General features: G+C 55.1%; 1 protein-coding gene across 4 annotated transcripts; it reads right to left on the bottom strand.

Annotated features, from left to right (window-relative positions):
• Nucleotides 1-560: 560 nt before the first annotated feature.
• SENP1 (SUMO specific peptidase 1) lies at nucleotides 561-14,177 on the bottom strand. 4 transcript variants are annotated; one of them, XM_061347231.1, is made up of 16 exons: nucleotides 13,990-14,173; nucleotides 12,211-12,283; nucleotides 11,946-12,108; nucleotides 11,002-11,161; nucleotides 10,667-10,770; nucleotides 10,344-10,591; nucleotides 10,148-10,202; nucleotides 9,930-9,968; nucleotides 9,756-9,840; nucleotides 9,324-9,476; nucleotides 9,002-9,133; nucleotides 8,391-8,594; nucleotides 7,425-7,504; nucleotides 2,184-2,268; nucleotides 1,758-1,853; nucleotides 561-926 (listed from the first exon to the last, which is right to left on the bottom strand). In XM_061347231.1, exons 1-16 carry the CDS (start codon nucleotides 14,083-14,085, stop codon nucleotides 864-866), a joined length of 1,836 nt encoding a protein of 611 aa, XP_061203215.1. In that variant the 5' UTR covers nucleotides 14,086-14,173; the 3' UTR covers nucleotides 561-863. The 4 variants fall into 4 exon arrangements, 3 of the variants coding, with proteins under 3 accessions (XP_061203215.1, XP_061203216.1, XP_061203217.1); XR_009724534.1 differs by lacking the exon at nucleotides 561-926 and adding an exon at nucleotides 5,792-5,859 and having other exon boundaries at nucleotides 1,790-1,853; nucleotides 13,990-14,176; XM_061347233.1 differs by lacking the exons at nucleotides 561-926; nucleotides 1,758-1,853; nucleotides 2,184-2,268 and adding exons at nucleotides 2,366-2,503; nucleotides 5,792-5,859 and having other exon boundaries at nucleotides 13,990-14,177.
• Nucleotides 14,178-14,571: the final 394 nt, after the last annotated feature.

Raw genomic sequence — 14,571 nt, 5'->3', positions numbered from 1 at the left:
CAGCTCCTGCGAGGAGGAGAAGGCAGGGGAGAAGTGAAGCCAAGCAGCCCGACCCCAGCACGCTCAGCCTTGGTTCTGCGGCCCCAGGGACGTTTGGCAACGCACACAAAGCCAAGGGAACGGCTCTGGTTTTGTACCTGAATATCCGTAAACACTTGGAGGCTTCCAGACCTGGGAGATGAAGTCCTCAGGGAGGAAGACACCTCCTGCAAAAGCTGCTTTGACCAAGTTGCTTTCAAAGATCCCCCAAGTCCTGCCCTTAAGGGATGCCCAACCCACCACCAGGTCCCAAGCACCAGAGGTACCAGGTTATCACCTGATGGGTGCTAAGGGGCAGAGTTGGTGATGGGTGAGAAAACCCTGCTTTTGAGGATGGAGGGGAGGTGATACAGGAGTAGAGGACCCACCAACCGCATCCCTCTACAAGCAAACCCCTCCACATCCACCCCCAAACAGGCTTTTGCCCACCCGATTCAGTGCTCCCCCAGTGCACAAAGAGCCCAGAGCCACCTCGAGTGCCTTCCCCTCCCCTGAAATCCAGCCAAAGTCACACCGTGGGCTCAAAGCTGGCAGCCAGAGCTACCAAAGGGAAAGATGAAAAGCTCCTTGGATGGCTGAAGCTGCCCCCACAAGTCTCAGCACCTGAAACTGCTTGTAAAAAACCAGCTCTGGAAATACAAAACCCAAAAGAGCGAAGGGAAAAGCAAGTGTGCTTCTGAACGCTTGGGTTGGTCCGTGATGGTGCCTGCTCATCAGCAGGATGCAGAGTTCACTCAGGGAGGGCTTGGAAGCCCCAAGGGCAGGTCCATGCTCAGGGCACTTGGAGAGAACCTCGCAGGGAAGCGGCGTTGGGCTCTAGGGCATCAGAGGAGCTTGCGGTGGAGGATCTCCCAGGCCATGCGCTTGCGGAAGTACGGCATGTGTTGCTGTGGGGGGAGAAGGGAACGCACATCAGCCCCTCTGACACTGATGCAGCACGAACCAGGCTCTCCTAGAACCATGGCATGGGACTTAAAGCTCCAATCCAGCCCCAGGGACCCCTTCCACTGGAGCAGGGTGCTCCAAGCCCCTGTGTCCTTGAGCACTGCCAGGGATGGGGCAGCCCCAGCTTCTCTGGGCACCCTGTGCCAGCGCCTCAGCACCCTCACAGGGAAGAGCTTCTGCCTAAGAGCTCAGCTCAGTCTCCCCTCGGGCAGGTTCAAGCCATTCCCCTTGGCCTGGCCCTGCAGATCAGTGCCCAAAGCCCCTCTCCTGGGTGCAACTTTGGAAGTGGTGCCTTTTCTTAGGGAAAAATATATGGAAAACAGGACAGTGGATGAGATCTGGGTAATAACAGAACTGATGATGTTCTCTAGTAATCAGAAATAAAATATTCTCTCCATGGAGGCCAACAATGTGAAGTAACACTGAAATTCCCCAAGATTTGGGCTACACACCCCACTTTCCCAGGGAATTTCAGTGTTTATGGCTATGAGTGGTGTTCATTATGGGTCTGAACTTCCCCCAGTGGCATTAGTGACCTGCCCCATGGATTGGAGTACATGGGAGACCCAAGGATGGCTTGAGAGGAACCATGTGCATGATGCAAAGAGCTGCCCCAGTGCCTTGTGTCAGCTCTGCTCCAAAGAGCTCCCCTATGATCCCCACTTGGGCTGGGGGCACTTGAAACCCACAGAGAAGGGAAGAAAGGGCACTGGAACATGAGAACATGGACCATCGCTCCCTGAGGATGAGGGACACATGGGGATGGGCTTTACCTGGGTGAAGTTGATGGGCTTGTCTTTGGTAATGCAGTCGGCGTATTTGCAGGCAAACATCCCACAGTCGCTGCCATTCATCTGCTGCGGGATCTCCTGGAGGCAAAGGACACAAACCCAAATGTCATTCCCAGAGGAGCCGCTTTCCAGCTCCTAAGGATGAAGGGCTCCAAGTGAAGGACCTCTCTCAAATGAGTCCTCATGGGGCCAGTGTGAGCAAGAGGGGATGAAGACAAGAGGGTGGGCAGCAGGAATCGAGGTGGCACCGGAGCACCCGGCTCCCTGCTTCCACATGGGGCTGGGTGGGGATCTGCAGCAAAGCAGCCACTGAAGAGCTGGGATTTGTGAGCGACACCAGGAATGCATCCATTGGGAAAACCAGCCAGGAAAGAGAGCCCAGGAGACCCTCTGCCTGCCTGCACCCACCTGACTCTTCTTGCTCAGCAGCGACCAGCCATTGGTGTCAAACTCCTTCCTTTTCTTGTCAAGGCTTTCCTGTTTCAGGTATTGCCTGTAGGAATAAGGGAACAAAGAGATGCTTACTTAGAGGAGAGGGGAAGGCAGCCAGTGGGCTCGGGGGCAGTTTACCCAGGACACCTCTGCCATGTTTGCAGAATTAATGCAATATGGAAGTCCAATATTTTCGTCTCGGTATTAGCCATTTCAAACAGGGCTCCACAGAGCTGGGCTTTGAGGCAGGCAAAGCAGGACCAAGCAGGACTGCAACCCTCATCCAAAACAAGTACCTGCCAAGCAGAGAGTCAAAACCACAAATAAACCAGCGAGAACAAACCTAATTCATCAGAGGGTGACTCAGGGCAAGGAGAAGCTCAGCAGCCACAGGGATGCCTCAACAGGCGCCTGCAATGGGAGACTCTGAGGGTGCCCTGCGCACTGGTACCTCCTGAGGGTCTTGTGTAGCACAAAAGGGAGACAAGAGCAAACGTGCCACAGCTTTAACAGCATCCAGCAGCTCTGGAGCAGTCACTCCATGGGTAAAGCATCCCAAAACCACCCCGATGCTCCTCTCCAGGCTGGCGGAGGGGTTCAGCTCGCTGCAGATGATCTCCTGGAGCTCTTCTCCCACATTTCCCTTCCACTCCTCATTGAAGACTTCTTGTCACCACAGAGGGCAGACAGCAAGGGCTTGCAAGGAGGAAAAGTAGAGAAGATGACCCTGATTTTCTCAAGTAAGGTCCAAGGCTTGGGGATGGAGGGAGCAGGCCTGGGAAGAGCCACGCCACAGTCCTCTCTGAGATGCTTTTACAGGGATTGAATCAAGCTGGGAGCACACATGGAAGAAGGAGCAGGGTGGGATGTCAAATACATGCACAGGCCTTCAGCAGGGGCCTCAGAGCAAGCCCTATTGCAGCCCCTGGAGCTGGAAGACAAGGTAAGCTCACAGGTACTGCTCCACCTCCTCTGCCCAAGGAGGCTTCCACCAGTTTGGCCTAAATGATTCCATGGAAGAACAGGGAAGTGTGGGGTTTTACCTGCCTCCTTGATAAAAGTTTAGGAACTCCACCAAGACCACGCTCTTCCCTGTGCAGGTACGAACACCCTGAACTATTCCACTCACTGGGAAGTGCAGAAAGGGAAGCTCAGGAAGGACACAAAGGTGGACTAGAAGGAGCCCAAGGCAGTGAGGTGATGGGCCCAAGATGCTGTTCATGGCCCTAAAAGAGTTCCTCTCTGTTGGCTGCTGGTGCTGTTAAGTGACATGCAGCTTCACAGGCACCTTCTGCTCATGCTGGCTACCAGCAGGACCAGGAAGGTCTACAGAAACCATCTCCTTCACGTTTGGCATCTTCTCAGAACAGCCCGAGGAGCTTTCTCACTGTGGCAGCTGCAATCAGAACGCTTTGGAAAGGAAAAAGCAAGGGATTAGATGCTGTTGGCTCGAATGGAGGGGTCAAGAGAGCGTCTGGCATGGAGAGGGAGGCGGGTTTGGCTGCCAGCATGGGGAGATGTGCCATCTTTCAGCAATCTGATCCACAAAGACTTGGCTAAATCACATCTTGCTGTTAGTAAACGCTGCGATGCGATGGGAGAAGGGGTGATGTGACCTGCAGACAAGCCCCAAAGACGCAGGCTCAAACTTGCTGCCTTGGTGCCAGTCAGGGGGTTTTCTCTATCAGAACTCCAAAGAACAACTCAAAGATCTCTTCTGGGCCAAAGACTCCCTGCAACACCCAGAGGCCATTGAACAGAGCCCTCAAAGTGGCAGCAGAACAACCCAGCAGGGCCTGAACATGAAACCAGCCCCGTCCTAGGGACTGTGCCTCTAGAAAACAGCCAGGAATAAACAGGTTTTGCTGGATGTGGAAGTGTCAAGGAGGGGAGTTTCCTCCTGGCAGTCCCCTGAGAGCAGATCAGGTCCAGACAAGCGTTTTCTATCAGCCTTCATTAGCTGGATGCTCCCAGTTCCCCGGCTCAGGGTCTGCAGGCTGCCAGCAACTGCTGTAATTGCTCTTGGGAAGCTTCTGCTTGGCTTTGACTTGGCTGCAGTTTGGACAAGATCAGCAGGGGGTAAATCTCAGCCCACAGCCAACCCCAGACAACCCTTTACTGAGCATGAGAAGTCTCCATATCCCACCTCCACAAATAAAACCTAACGGGTGGGGAAGAACCTTCTTGCACCAGGTTGAGAATAAGGGCGAGCTGAGCCTCGTGCACAGAGGAAAGCAGCAAGTTACCTGCACCACACTACAAACATTAACCTATTAACAGCCTCATTGCAGTAATAATAAAGTCCTGGCAATTGCTGCCTACTCCAGAAGCCACTTGAACCCTCAGCTAAAAAAAGAGCAGCAGTCCCCAGCCCCCTCTGTTCTGCCTGATAAGAGACAGGGAGTGAAGCTGTGCTGATAAATACAAGCATGCATCACACAAGGAGCCTCCAAGCAACGTCTCTACATAGACATATGGAGCAGAGGCGGAGAGGATCCAAGTGTGAGACTCGTCTGGCAGGCAGGGAAGAAGCCAGCGATGCTGAAATGGTGCTGGAGCTTTGGTGGCTTCAGCACATCCACTTTTACCCGCAGCTGCGATGCCGACACGCACAGAGCAAACAGGGAATGTGGAGTAGTTCCTGGGAGAGGAAGGAATAACCAACTGCATGCAGCCCACATTAACTGTGCCCATCACCTGGGCCTTCTGGCTTCCCAAAAGCAGCCCCCAGCAATGTGCAAGGCGACCAGCAAACATCAGATCACAGCACCGGTCCTGACTTGGAAACAGCCTAAACCCCCTTTGAGGAGGCTGAAAGCAAATGCCTTGACTTCAACTCATGAGACAACTTCAGGAGGCACAACTTAACTGATGCACTTTGTCAGGACCTCAAGGGGAAGCAGCCTGACCTGGAATTCTGAAGCAGAATTACATGCCAAATCAAAGCCCGGCATGCCTGAGATGCCCCAGCAATCACTGCAGGCTTTCCTACGCCTGAAATGGATTCTTGCCCTCGCCGGTGCTCACAGACACACACAAAAACCTGAGCAGGTGCCTCAGGGAGTTGCTGAAATCAGCTCCACAGCAGGCTGCCAAATGTCTGAGAGCCTTGAAGCAAAGGGCACCTGAAGGGAAGCACTTCAACCACTGTTGCTAGCAGGAGATAAGGAGATTTCGCAGGCATGAGGCGCTTTGTGTGCTCTGTTCCCTGAGCTCTCCTCCCATCTTCCCACATGAGAATCAAGTTCTTAACTAATCTTAACAGGTTGGTTTATGTCTGCTCCAAAGCACAGCCCCTTCCAGCAGAGCTGAGCCACCGAGCACCGTGCTTTCCACAGAGAAACCCCCTAAAATCCTCTCCAGGTCTTACCCCGAAGCCCAGATGCTGAACCAAAGCAGGGCAGCCATCAAAGCATGGCCATTTGGGGCCCCCTACTCACCCCTCGCCAGGCCAGGGGCACTGGTATTTAATCAGTTGCCTTCCCTGGGCCTCAGTTTCCCTCCTCTGTGAAGTCAGGTCAATGGGACAACACTCACCACCTTTAGGAAGCTCTAAAGATTGAAAGCATGAAAGGGTCACTAACCATGAATAGGACCTCCGTCCCTTCTTCCCGGTGTGATCCTCCCACTGCATTCAACCAATAAAAGCCTCCTAAAAGGAAACAGAGGGAAAACAATTATGTCCAGGGCAACAGTGACCTGAAATCCTGGCTCTCTACCACTCGCCCTGCATGGCTGAAATCTGTATGCTCTGATATCCCCTAACACCACTCTGGGGACCTGCTTCCTTGTCTCAGACCCCTCAACAAAGCATGGGAAGGACTCCCTGATCCTCCTTGCACCTCCCAGGTGCTTCACTTCACCGGGCATCCTCGGATCAGAGAAACTCAGGCTGAAAGGAGCTGATTATTCCCCAGAGCATCCCTGCCCCAGGGTTCTGCATGCACCATTCTAATGGCAGGAACCACACAGTGAAACTAAGACATGCTGCCCCAAGCCATTTCCAAAGCCTTTAGGCTTTTCCTTTCCCTTTAGATCAACATCCTAGAGCAGTGTGGAAAAGGGAAACAGCTGCTTTTACAGTTCTTTACATTAACCCAGCACACGCAGGCTGCAGAGCACCTGAGCAGGATAAGAAAGGTGCTCGATGGACTGGAAACAGCCTTTGCCTGCTCTTTCTCATTATCCACATTCCTCAGCTGAATGAGTGACACCTCTGCTGACAAACTCAGCCTCATGCCAGAAGAGCTGGGATCACATTCCCAAGTCAGCATGAAAGCGAAGTGGAGACGAGAACCAGAAGCGACGGCAGAGCCGGGGTCAGCGCCGGAGCCACGGAGCCGGCGACCGCGGCTCCTAAATCCCTCCTCAGTGTGATGTGTGTCAAGCCTGACGGCCCTACGTGAGCAGGAGCCTTCACAATGAGCCAAGGAGCAGCTCCTTTTTAATCTCACTCCATTCAGGAGCAGCTTCCAAGCATGGGAAACCAGTTCTGGATCTGAAACACCAGCATCTCTTTTGAAGAGCAGGCAGCTCCGCTCCATGCTGGAGCATCGCTCAGGATGGGAAAACCAAGACCTCCTCTGCAGTTTGAAGCCACAAGAACCGCTCTCACCCAGCTCTGCTTTGGGGGCATGGCACAGCGTGTGACACCCTGCTGGAACTCAGTACAGAAGAGACCGTGCACACCTTTATCCACGGCCTGATGCAAGAGACATTCCCACATCCTACATCCACCATCGTGCTCTCCAAAGCCTCCTCAAAACAAAGGGCTCAGCTACTGAGTGGATCTTTGCCAAGGCAGGGAAAGCTCCCACCTGGAGGAAGGAGCCAGGAGGTGCTATTTCTTCAAGAGGCTGCAGGATGAGGGCAGGACCCTGATCCCTCAGGGTGTGAGAAGCTGTTTTCCTTCTAAAGATGATGCTGTAAGACTGACAAAGCCTCATGTGCTTAACCAAAAGGGTCTGAAACCTGCCTATACCCATGAAGGTAACACCAGCCTCACTGAGGGATCTTCTGGGAAGAGATGAAGACAATACATCAGCACAGGACACTCACAGACCACCTCTGTATCTGCAGACCATGGTGAAAACCAGGATGCTCCTCTGAATCTTCCTTTCAGGACCCAGAAAGGGACTGTCCCCACGGAAGGGTTGTGGCTTCCAGAGCAAGAGGCTGTCCCGTTTTTAAACAGGCCCAACTCAAAGTGTTACTCACAACAGGATCCTGCAGGCTTCGCTGTTTATTCCACCCATGGAGTCATAGTAGGTGATGGTTTTCTTCCTGAAGTCTACAACCTACAGAGAGGGAGAGATCTGTTACCAACACAGAGCACAAGGAGCTCCCCATTTGCTGGCACACTCACTCTGCTGATAGAATGAAGTTAAGTTGAGAGCATTTCATAGCAGAGAAGGATTTCAGAGGGTTTCTAACAGCCTTGGTGCTGCCCTCCCCACACCCCCCCTTGCTGCTGTGTTATGAAACCACTTGAACCTCCCGACCAGGCTCTCCTCACATCACCCCGGTAAGACACAAGAGCACTCTGTTACCCTCATTGTTCACTGTTATCCTTATTGTCCAAGCCTCAGATAGGTTTACAGAGCCTTTGCTCCACTTGACGTGTGCACAGTGAAGCAGTTCAAGACACGAGTGTCCCCCCAAAGTGTTCTTTGAGGGCCCCATTTCCACCTCCCACCCATGTGAGCGCTGCCCTTGAGGGAATTCAACAGCCCTCAGAGGAGCTTTGAGCTAAGGAGGCTGAGGCAGGCTTCAAAGCCATGTGGGAGGTGTCACCACACAGGTGCCAGCAGCCAAGAGAAGGGACAGAAGGAGAACAGGGGCAGGAGGGAGGGAAAGGTGCTCAGTGTCTATCACCTACATCTCTGATCCCATGGCAACGTCTCTAAAGGTGAGTTTGTGGGAACTGGAAATGAGATCCTCCTCCAGAGAAAGACTTGGCCTAAGGTGACCTCCCCAGCTGCCTGCTCCTCCTTTAGAGACTGGAAACACACCCAGAAGTTATCTTTTCACTTGCTCTGCACCTCAATTTTGGCCACAAAATGGAACTTCCCCCCCAACCCTGCACCCACTGACAAGAACCAGAAGTTTTAGCCTCAGTCCAACATGAATTTGTAAGACCAGAAATTCCAGCTCTATCCCATTGGGAAGAAGTGAAGCACTCACTGCTAGGCACCAATGCACTCCCAGGTGGATGGGCACCAGGAGGAGATCCACAGAGAAGATATCCACTTTTTTAGTCCACCGCTTCACCGCCTGGTACCCCGCTGTTTTTAACTTGGTGAAGAAGAAAGTATTGAAGGCGTGAACCGCCGGCAGCCCCTTCTCCTTGCTCCTCTCCATCAGCAGGTTCATGTAGAAATTGATTATCTGGGGACGAAAAAGCAGCCAGGACACATCAGAGCATTGACACCGCTGTATAAGGTGCAAAACCAGGTCAGGAATTGGGTTTGCCTCCATCCAGCCCTCTGAAGAGCTGTTCCTTGAAGGAATAACAGCTCAGCAGCCTTCAAACCTCCACAATCCATGAAGACTTAGGGATGCAGCTTTCTATACTGAAGATTTACTTGGATTTTTGGCCCTGCTCATGCTCATGGGCAGTCCCACTCCTCCCAGTATTATTGATCTACACAAGTGTTTCTCCAAGATTATCTACTCCAGAGTGGGAATCACAGCCCTCAGCTGCAATTCCCTCCCAGTTCTTTCAGCCCAGAGAGGGCAGAGCCCTTTGTTCACTTCAACTGAGTCAGAATAAGAACGTCTCAGCAGGTCCTCACCTCGTCGTTGAGCCAGTTCAGGTTGTTGAGGGTCTGGATGTCTTTCCGAGTGATTGTTAACCGAAAAGCTTCACTGAGGACCTCGTCCTGGTTCCCACCTCGGAACACGCTCTTGATTTCCTTTTCCATTTCCTACAAGGAGGACACAGCATCAGAAGGGAGAGCTCCTGCTATTCCCATCACAAAGGCTGGATCCAAACCCAGCTTTAGTTCCTTCTCAAAGGACAAACTCGCTACAGAATGTACATGCAGAAGGGAACAGCCCCCTGTTCCCGTGCAGGGATGGCAGGAAATCATGGTTGGATTTAGGTCTTGGACTTACCTCAGTGATTTCAGGGAACTCCTCTTCCCCATCAGCTGACTTGGCATCCTCCTTCTCTTCTGGGACCACCGTGACAGGGATTTCCTTCTCCAAGGGGACTCGAAGATTCAAATCCACCCGGTCCTGCACGGAGTGCTCCTGTTCCTGCAACCGCTGGAGGAGAGACCTTCAGGTTAAGGTGGTGTCCAAGGAAGTCACATCTCCAGGGCTTTAGAGGGAGCTAAATGGGGTCGATTCCATCAGGAAATACGGAGGGGGAGCATTTATCCTGGCAGTGACACTACCAAGAGCTCCGCCATGGGAAGGGGAAGCAACAAAGACCCACGAAGGAGTGGAATTTTGTCACTGTTCCCTTTCCAATTTGCTTTCTATTCTCTGGTTTGAACCTCCAGCCCCACAAAGCCAGCTCCTGCAGCACCTGCCCCCCGTTACCTGGCTCTGCAGCTGCAAGGCCAAGGCTTTCTGCTCCTCTATTTGCCGCCACCTCTCCCGAGCTCGCGAGTCGTAGACGCTGGTCCTGAAATCACAGTTCACGTGAATACATCAGTGCCTTATCCCTATAGGATATTCCAAGGCAGGAAAAAGGAGCAGAAAACATGTACTTACAGTTCTTTGATCCATAGCTCTGCCTGGAAGAACGGAGGGCTGGAAAGGGGGAGAAAGGAGAGGTGTAAGTGCTGTCCGTGTGGGGAGAAAGGAGTTGTCTGATTTGTATTAGCTGAGGACAGCCCCACTGCTGGACCCAGAGCTGATCACCCCCACTCTGCATTGAGCTACAAAAGCTCCATGTAACCGACCCCTTCCTCCATTCCACAGCCTCTTACCTTGGTGCTGGGGTTCTGGAATCTTTTACTTTGAGCAAAATGACAGAATCTGACCCTAAAAAGAGCAAAATTAAGGGAACATTAGGGACCATCCGCTTCCCCAGTCCAAATACAGACAGGGAAGGAAAAAGCGGGTTTGCCACATACATTTAAGCCCAACTGGCCAATTTTAGGTTTCATTTTGAGGTTATTTTACCTTCAGACTGTGTGCTAGATGCTGGTGGGTTTTCTTGCTGCTGCTGGGCTCTGGAGTTACTGGACTCGAAGATGCTGGAGGAGTAACTGGGGGCAGAGTAGAGCGATGGTTTGTGGGACGCCTGCTCCTGTGCTCTGAGGACGCTGGGTGCTGAAGTGGCTGGTGCAACAGGGTGAGCTTCAAAGAGCTTCGAGTTCTGGCTGGGAGCTTCTTTCACTACAGGTTTGCTGGAATTGGAACACCGGGACCTAGGAACAACAGCAAGTGAGAGCCCAGTGGATGCACGTGGTGCTGCTGGCTGGGGAAGAGCACCAGACACTCACAGATGGAAGGGGAACAGTGAAGAGGGTTTGGACGTGGAAAACTGTTTTCCTGTGACCATCTGAAGCAATTGCCTGTAGATCTCCCGCTCTTCCTCTCGAACAGTCTGCAGGGGAACAAGCAGAGTCTCAGCAACACAGTTCCAACACGGACACTGTGATCACACACATGAACACACCCAGGGGTACTGAAGAGTCTGAGCATCAGCCTTGACCCAAAGGCTGAACACGGGCAGAGCTGAAGGCAGCCACAGGGAGCAAATCCAGCCCAGGAGAAGCAGTTAAAGCCACCTCAGGTGCTTCATGGAACCCCCAAACCCCAGTGCCCAGCTCCTCACCTCCTCGGCCGTGCTGATGAACCTCCGGGGGGTTTTCTTGGGGCTGAGCAGGCTGCGGCGGCACGGGCCGCTCCACGAGGGGCTCTGAGCGGGTTTGATGGGGAAAGCTGAGGCATGGCAGTGGTGGTTTGATTTTCCTCCAAAACTGTTGGCTGTCCCACTGCGAGGAGACGGCAAACACCGGATTTAGTTCATGCCACGAGGCTTTTAGTCCCTAACTTCGTTCTTTTCCAACCCACCCCAACCACACACGCAGGAGTCAGGGGTTTAAGAGCCATCGCCCAGCTCTGCCTCTCCCGCAGCTCGATCCTGCACCATTCCCGAGGCCTGTGCGGCCACACAGATGCCACCAGGTGGCACTGCGAGGCCGAGGAGCCCCAACCTGCAAAGCCCGGCCAGACCTTCCCGCCAGCTCCAGCTCTGGCTCCCGCTTCCATCCCTGCACCACAAAATGGCTGAACCCTGCCTGCAGACACCCAGGAGCACCAGGGCTCCCCTCTCCCTGCCCTGCTTCTGCCCACTCCCAGGATGGGGAAATACACATGGATCATGGAATGATTGAACCTGCCCGAGGGGAGACTGAGCTGAGCTCTGAGGCAGAAGCTCTTCCCTGTGAGGGTGCTGAGGCGCTGGCACAGGGTGCCCAGAGAAGCTGTGGCTGCCCCATCCCTGGCAGTGCTCAAGGCCAGGTTGGACACAGGGGCTTGGAGCACCCTGCTCCAGTGGAAGGTCCCTGGAGCTGGATGAGCTTTAAGGTCCCTTTCAACCCACCCCAAGCTGGAATTCCCCAGGGAGGTTATAAACACCAAAACGCATCAACCAACCTCAACCCCCACTATGAACACACCCAACCTCACTCTGTATCGACACCAGAGCTCTGTGCAGGTAAAATCCCCCCCCAGGGCTCTGTGGGGAGGGTTAAACCCAGAGGGAGCTGCACGTACCTGGGGGTCTTGCGAGCATCAAGGTAAGAGCCTCGGCTCACCCTTGGCTTCTGCAGCACAGAGGAGCCCAGCGCCGGGGCCAGCCCCCTCCATTGCCCATTGGCGCTGGGGCTGAAGCCTCGCAGCTCCCCCGGTGCCCGGTAGCTCTCAGGGCTGGGGACTTCTGCAGGGGAGAACCACAGCGGTCAGGGGAGAGCCCCAAAGCTGCTTTTTGGGGGGCTGAGAGGCAGAAGCTGCTGCTTCAAGGCAGGAACCAGCGCCTTACCTGGGCTGTAATTGAGGGCACAGGAGGCGTTGCCAGCAGGACAGGCGAAACCTCTGATCTTGGGGGGTAAAAACTGCAGAAGATGCAGGGGTTGATTAAAGCAGCCCAGGGCGATCTGAACCCCTGGGGTGACAAGCACGGGGGTAGGAAACAGGGACAGCTCCTCCCCGGTCACGTTGTTATCCATCAGGAATCACTGGTGCTGGGCTACAACGCAGCCAAAGCAGCCCTGGCTCTCCCATTCCCTCCCCACATCCCCTCTCCTGGGCATGAGGAGACTGAGGAGAAACCAGACTTCACCTCATCTGTTACAAGGCAAGGCACAGTCAGCATCACCGGGATGCTGGCCCTCGACTGCACTTGTGAGGCTGTAGGGCTGAGCACACCCAGGTGTGGGTTCCTCATCCATCCAAGCACAGCCAGAGCCCACATGGGGTTGGGGTGTTCCACGCTCACAGGAACAAGGGGCTCTCCCAGCACCAGGGGTTGGGTGTTATTGAGATGGGGCTGTCACAGAGCCATGGAACCAATCAGGGTGGAAAAGAGCTTCAAGATCCAGTCCAACCATTGCCCAGCAGTGCCAAGGCCACCCCTAACCCATGGCACTGAGGCCTCATCTCCATGGGTGCCTGCAGCCCTGCCCTGGGCAGCCTGTTCCAATGCTGAGCACCCTCTGGGGCAGGAATTGTTCCTCAGCTCCATCTAAACCTGCCCTGGTGCAGCTTGAGGCCGGTTCCTCTTGTCCCATCCCTTGGTCCTTGGAGCAGAGCCTGGCCCCATCCTCCTGTCAGGCACTTGTAGGGAGCCATAAAGTCACCAGTGCCCAGTGCAGGGGCACAATCCCTGCCCTGGCCCTGCTGCTGCACTGGTGCTGAGCCAGGTCAGGATGCTGGGAGCTTCCTGGCTGCTTGGGCACAAGCTGTTGATACCCAGCGATCCCAACCAGCACCCCCAGGCTCCGAACCCGAGCTCTGGGGCTGCAGCGCTGATGCCTCTGACCCACGGGGACAGCCAAAGGAGAGGCAAAAGGCACCCAAACGAGAGGCAAAAGGCACCCAAACGAGAGGCAAAAGGCACCCAAACGAGAGGCAAAAGGCACCCAAACGAGAGGCAAAAGGCACCCAAACGAGAGGCAAAAGGCACCCAAACGAGAGCTAAAAGGCACCCAAACGAGAGCTAAAAGGCACCCAAACGAGAGCTAAAAGGCACCCAAACGAGAGGTAAAAGGCACCCAAACGAGAGGCAAAAGGCACCCAAAGGAGAGGCAAAAGGCACCCAAAGGGGAGGCAAAAGGCACCCAAAGGGGAGGCAAAAGGCACCCAAAGGGGAGGCAAAAGGCACCCAAAGGGGAGGCAAAAGGCACCCAAAGGGGAGGCAAAAGGCACCCAAAGGGGAGGCAAAAGGCACCAAGGGGAGGCAAAAGGCACCCAAAGGGGAGGCAAAAGGCACCCAAAGGGGAGGAAAAGGCACCCAAAGGGGAGGCAAAAGGCACCCAAAGGGGAGGCAAAAGGCACCCAAAGGGGAGGCAAAAGGCACCCAAAGGGGAGGCAAAAGGCACCCAAAGGGGAGGTAAAAGGCACCCAAAGGGGAGGTAAAAGGCACCCAAAGGAGAGGTGAAAGGCACCCAAAGGAGAGGTGAAAGGGACCCAAACGAGAGCTAAAAGGCACCCAAAGGAGAGGTAAAAGGCACCCAAAGAAGAGATAAAAGGCACCCAAAGAAGAGGTAAAAGGCACCCAAAGCCGCCTCCCCCCCCAGCCCCTTTAGGGGTCGATCCGCACCTTGCTCTCCGGCCGCGGGGCGGCCCGAGCGCGCAGGGGGAAGGCCTCAAACGCGGAGCCGGGGCCGGCGCGGGCTTCCCGGGCCTCCATCCTCATGGGCTCCGCGGCAGCATCCGAGGGGCCGAGCGGCGGGGCCGGGGCCGGGCGGGAGGCGCTGGGGGTCGCGTCTGAAAGCGGAAGGAACCGAGCAGCGCCTCCGGGCAGCGGCAGGTCCGGGGCTGCCTCAGGGCAGCGGCAGGTCCGGGGCTGCCCCAGGCCCGGCCCCACCGGGACCCGCCCCCCCCCTCCCCACCTCCCGCAGCCGCCGCCAGTCCCCGCCCGGCCCTACCGGAAGCGGAAGTGCCCAACGACCGCGAGCGCGCCCGCGCTTTTCCCGGGCCCGGTGGCGGCTGCCGGCAGCGAGGCGGACGGAAGCGGAAGTTGACAGCGGCCGCGGCGCCGTCGGAAGTGACGCCAGAGAGGGGAGAGAAAGGCGGTTGGGGAGGAAAGGAAGGGGGGGGACGAGGAGCGTGTGCGCTGTGGGTGGGGAGGGCGCCCCCTGGCGGCGCGGAGGTCCAACGGTGGCAGCACGTGGAGGGGGGG

This window comes from Neopsephotus bourkii, unplaced genomic scaffold, assembly GCF_033783945.1.
Source record: "Neopsephotus bourkii isolate Nb327-2 ecotype Australia unplaced genomic scaffold, CSIRO-AGI_Nbou_v1 NB_309, whole genome shotgun sequence".
NCBI classification, from domain to species: Eukaryota; Metazoa; Chordata; class Aves; order Psittaciformes; family Psittacidae; genus Neopsephotus; species Neopsephotus bourkii.
Note: the sequence above shows the minus strand (reverse complement) of the source record. Positions and strands in the feature narration are given on the sequence as shown.

What these genes read in the sequence shown, in the direction of transcription:
- SENP1 (XM_061347231.1), bottom strand. Translation starts at nt 14,085, where the DNA reads ATGAGGATGGAGGCCCGGGAAGCCCGCGCCGGCCCCGGCTCCGCGTTT. An exon ending in GATGCTCGCAAGACCCCCAG is followed by an intron (nt 11,162 to 11,945) that starts GTACGTGCAGCT and finishes GTCTCCTCGCAG; the next exon opens with TGGGACAGCCAACAGTTTTG. An exon ending in TCATCAGCACGGCCGAGGAG is followed by an intron (nt 10,771 to 11,001) that starts GTGAGGAGCTGG and finishes GTTCCCCTGCAG; the next exon opens with ACTGTTCGAGAGGAAGAGCG.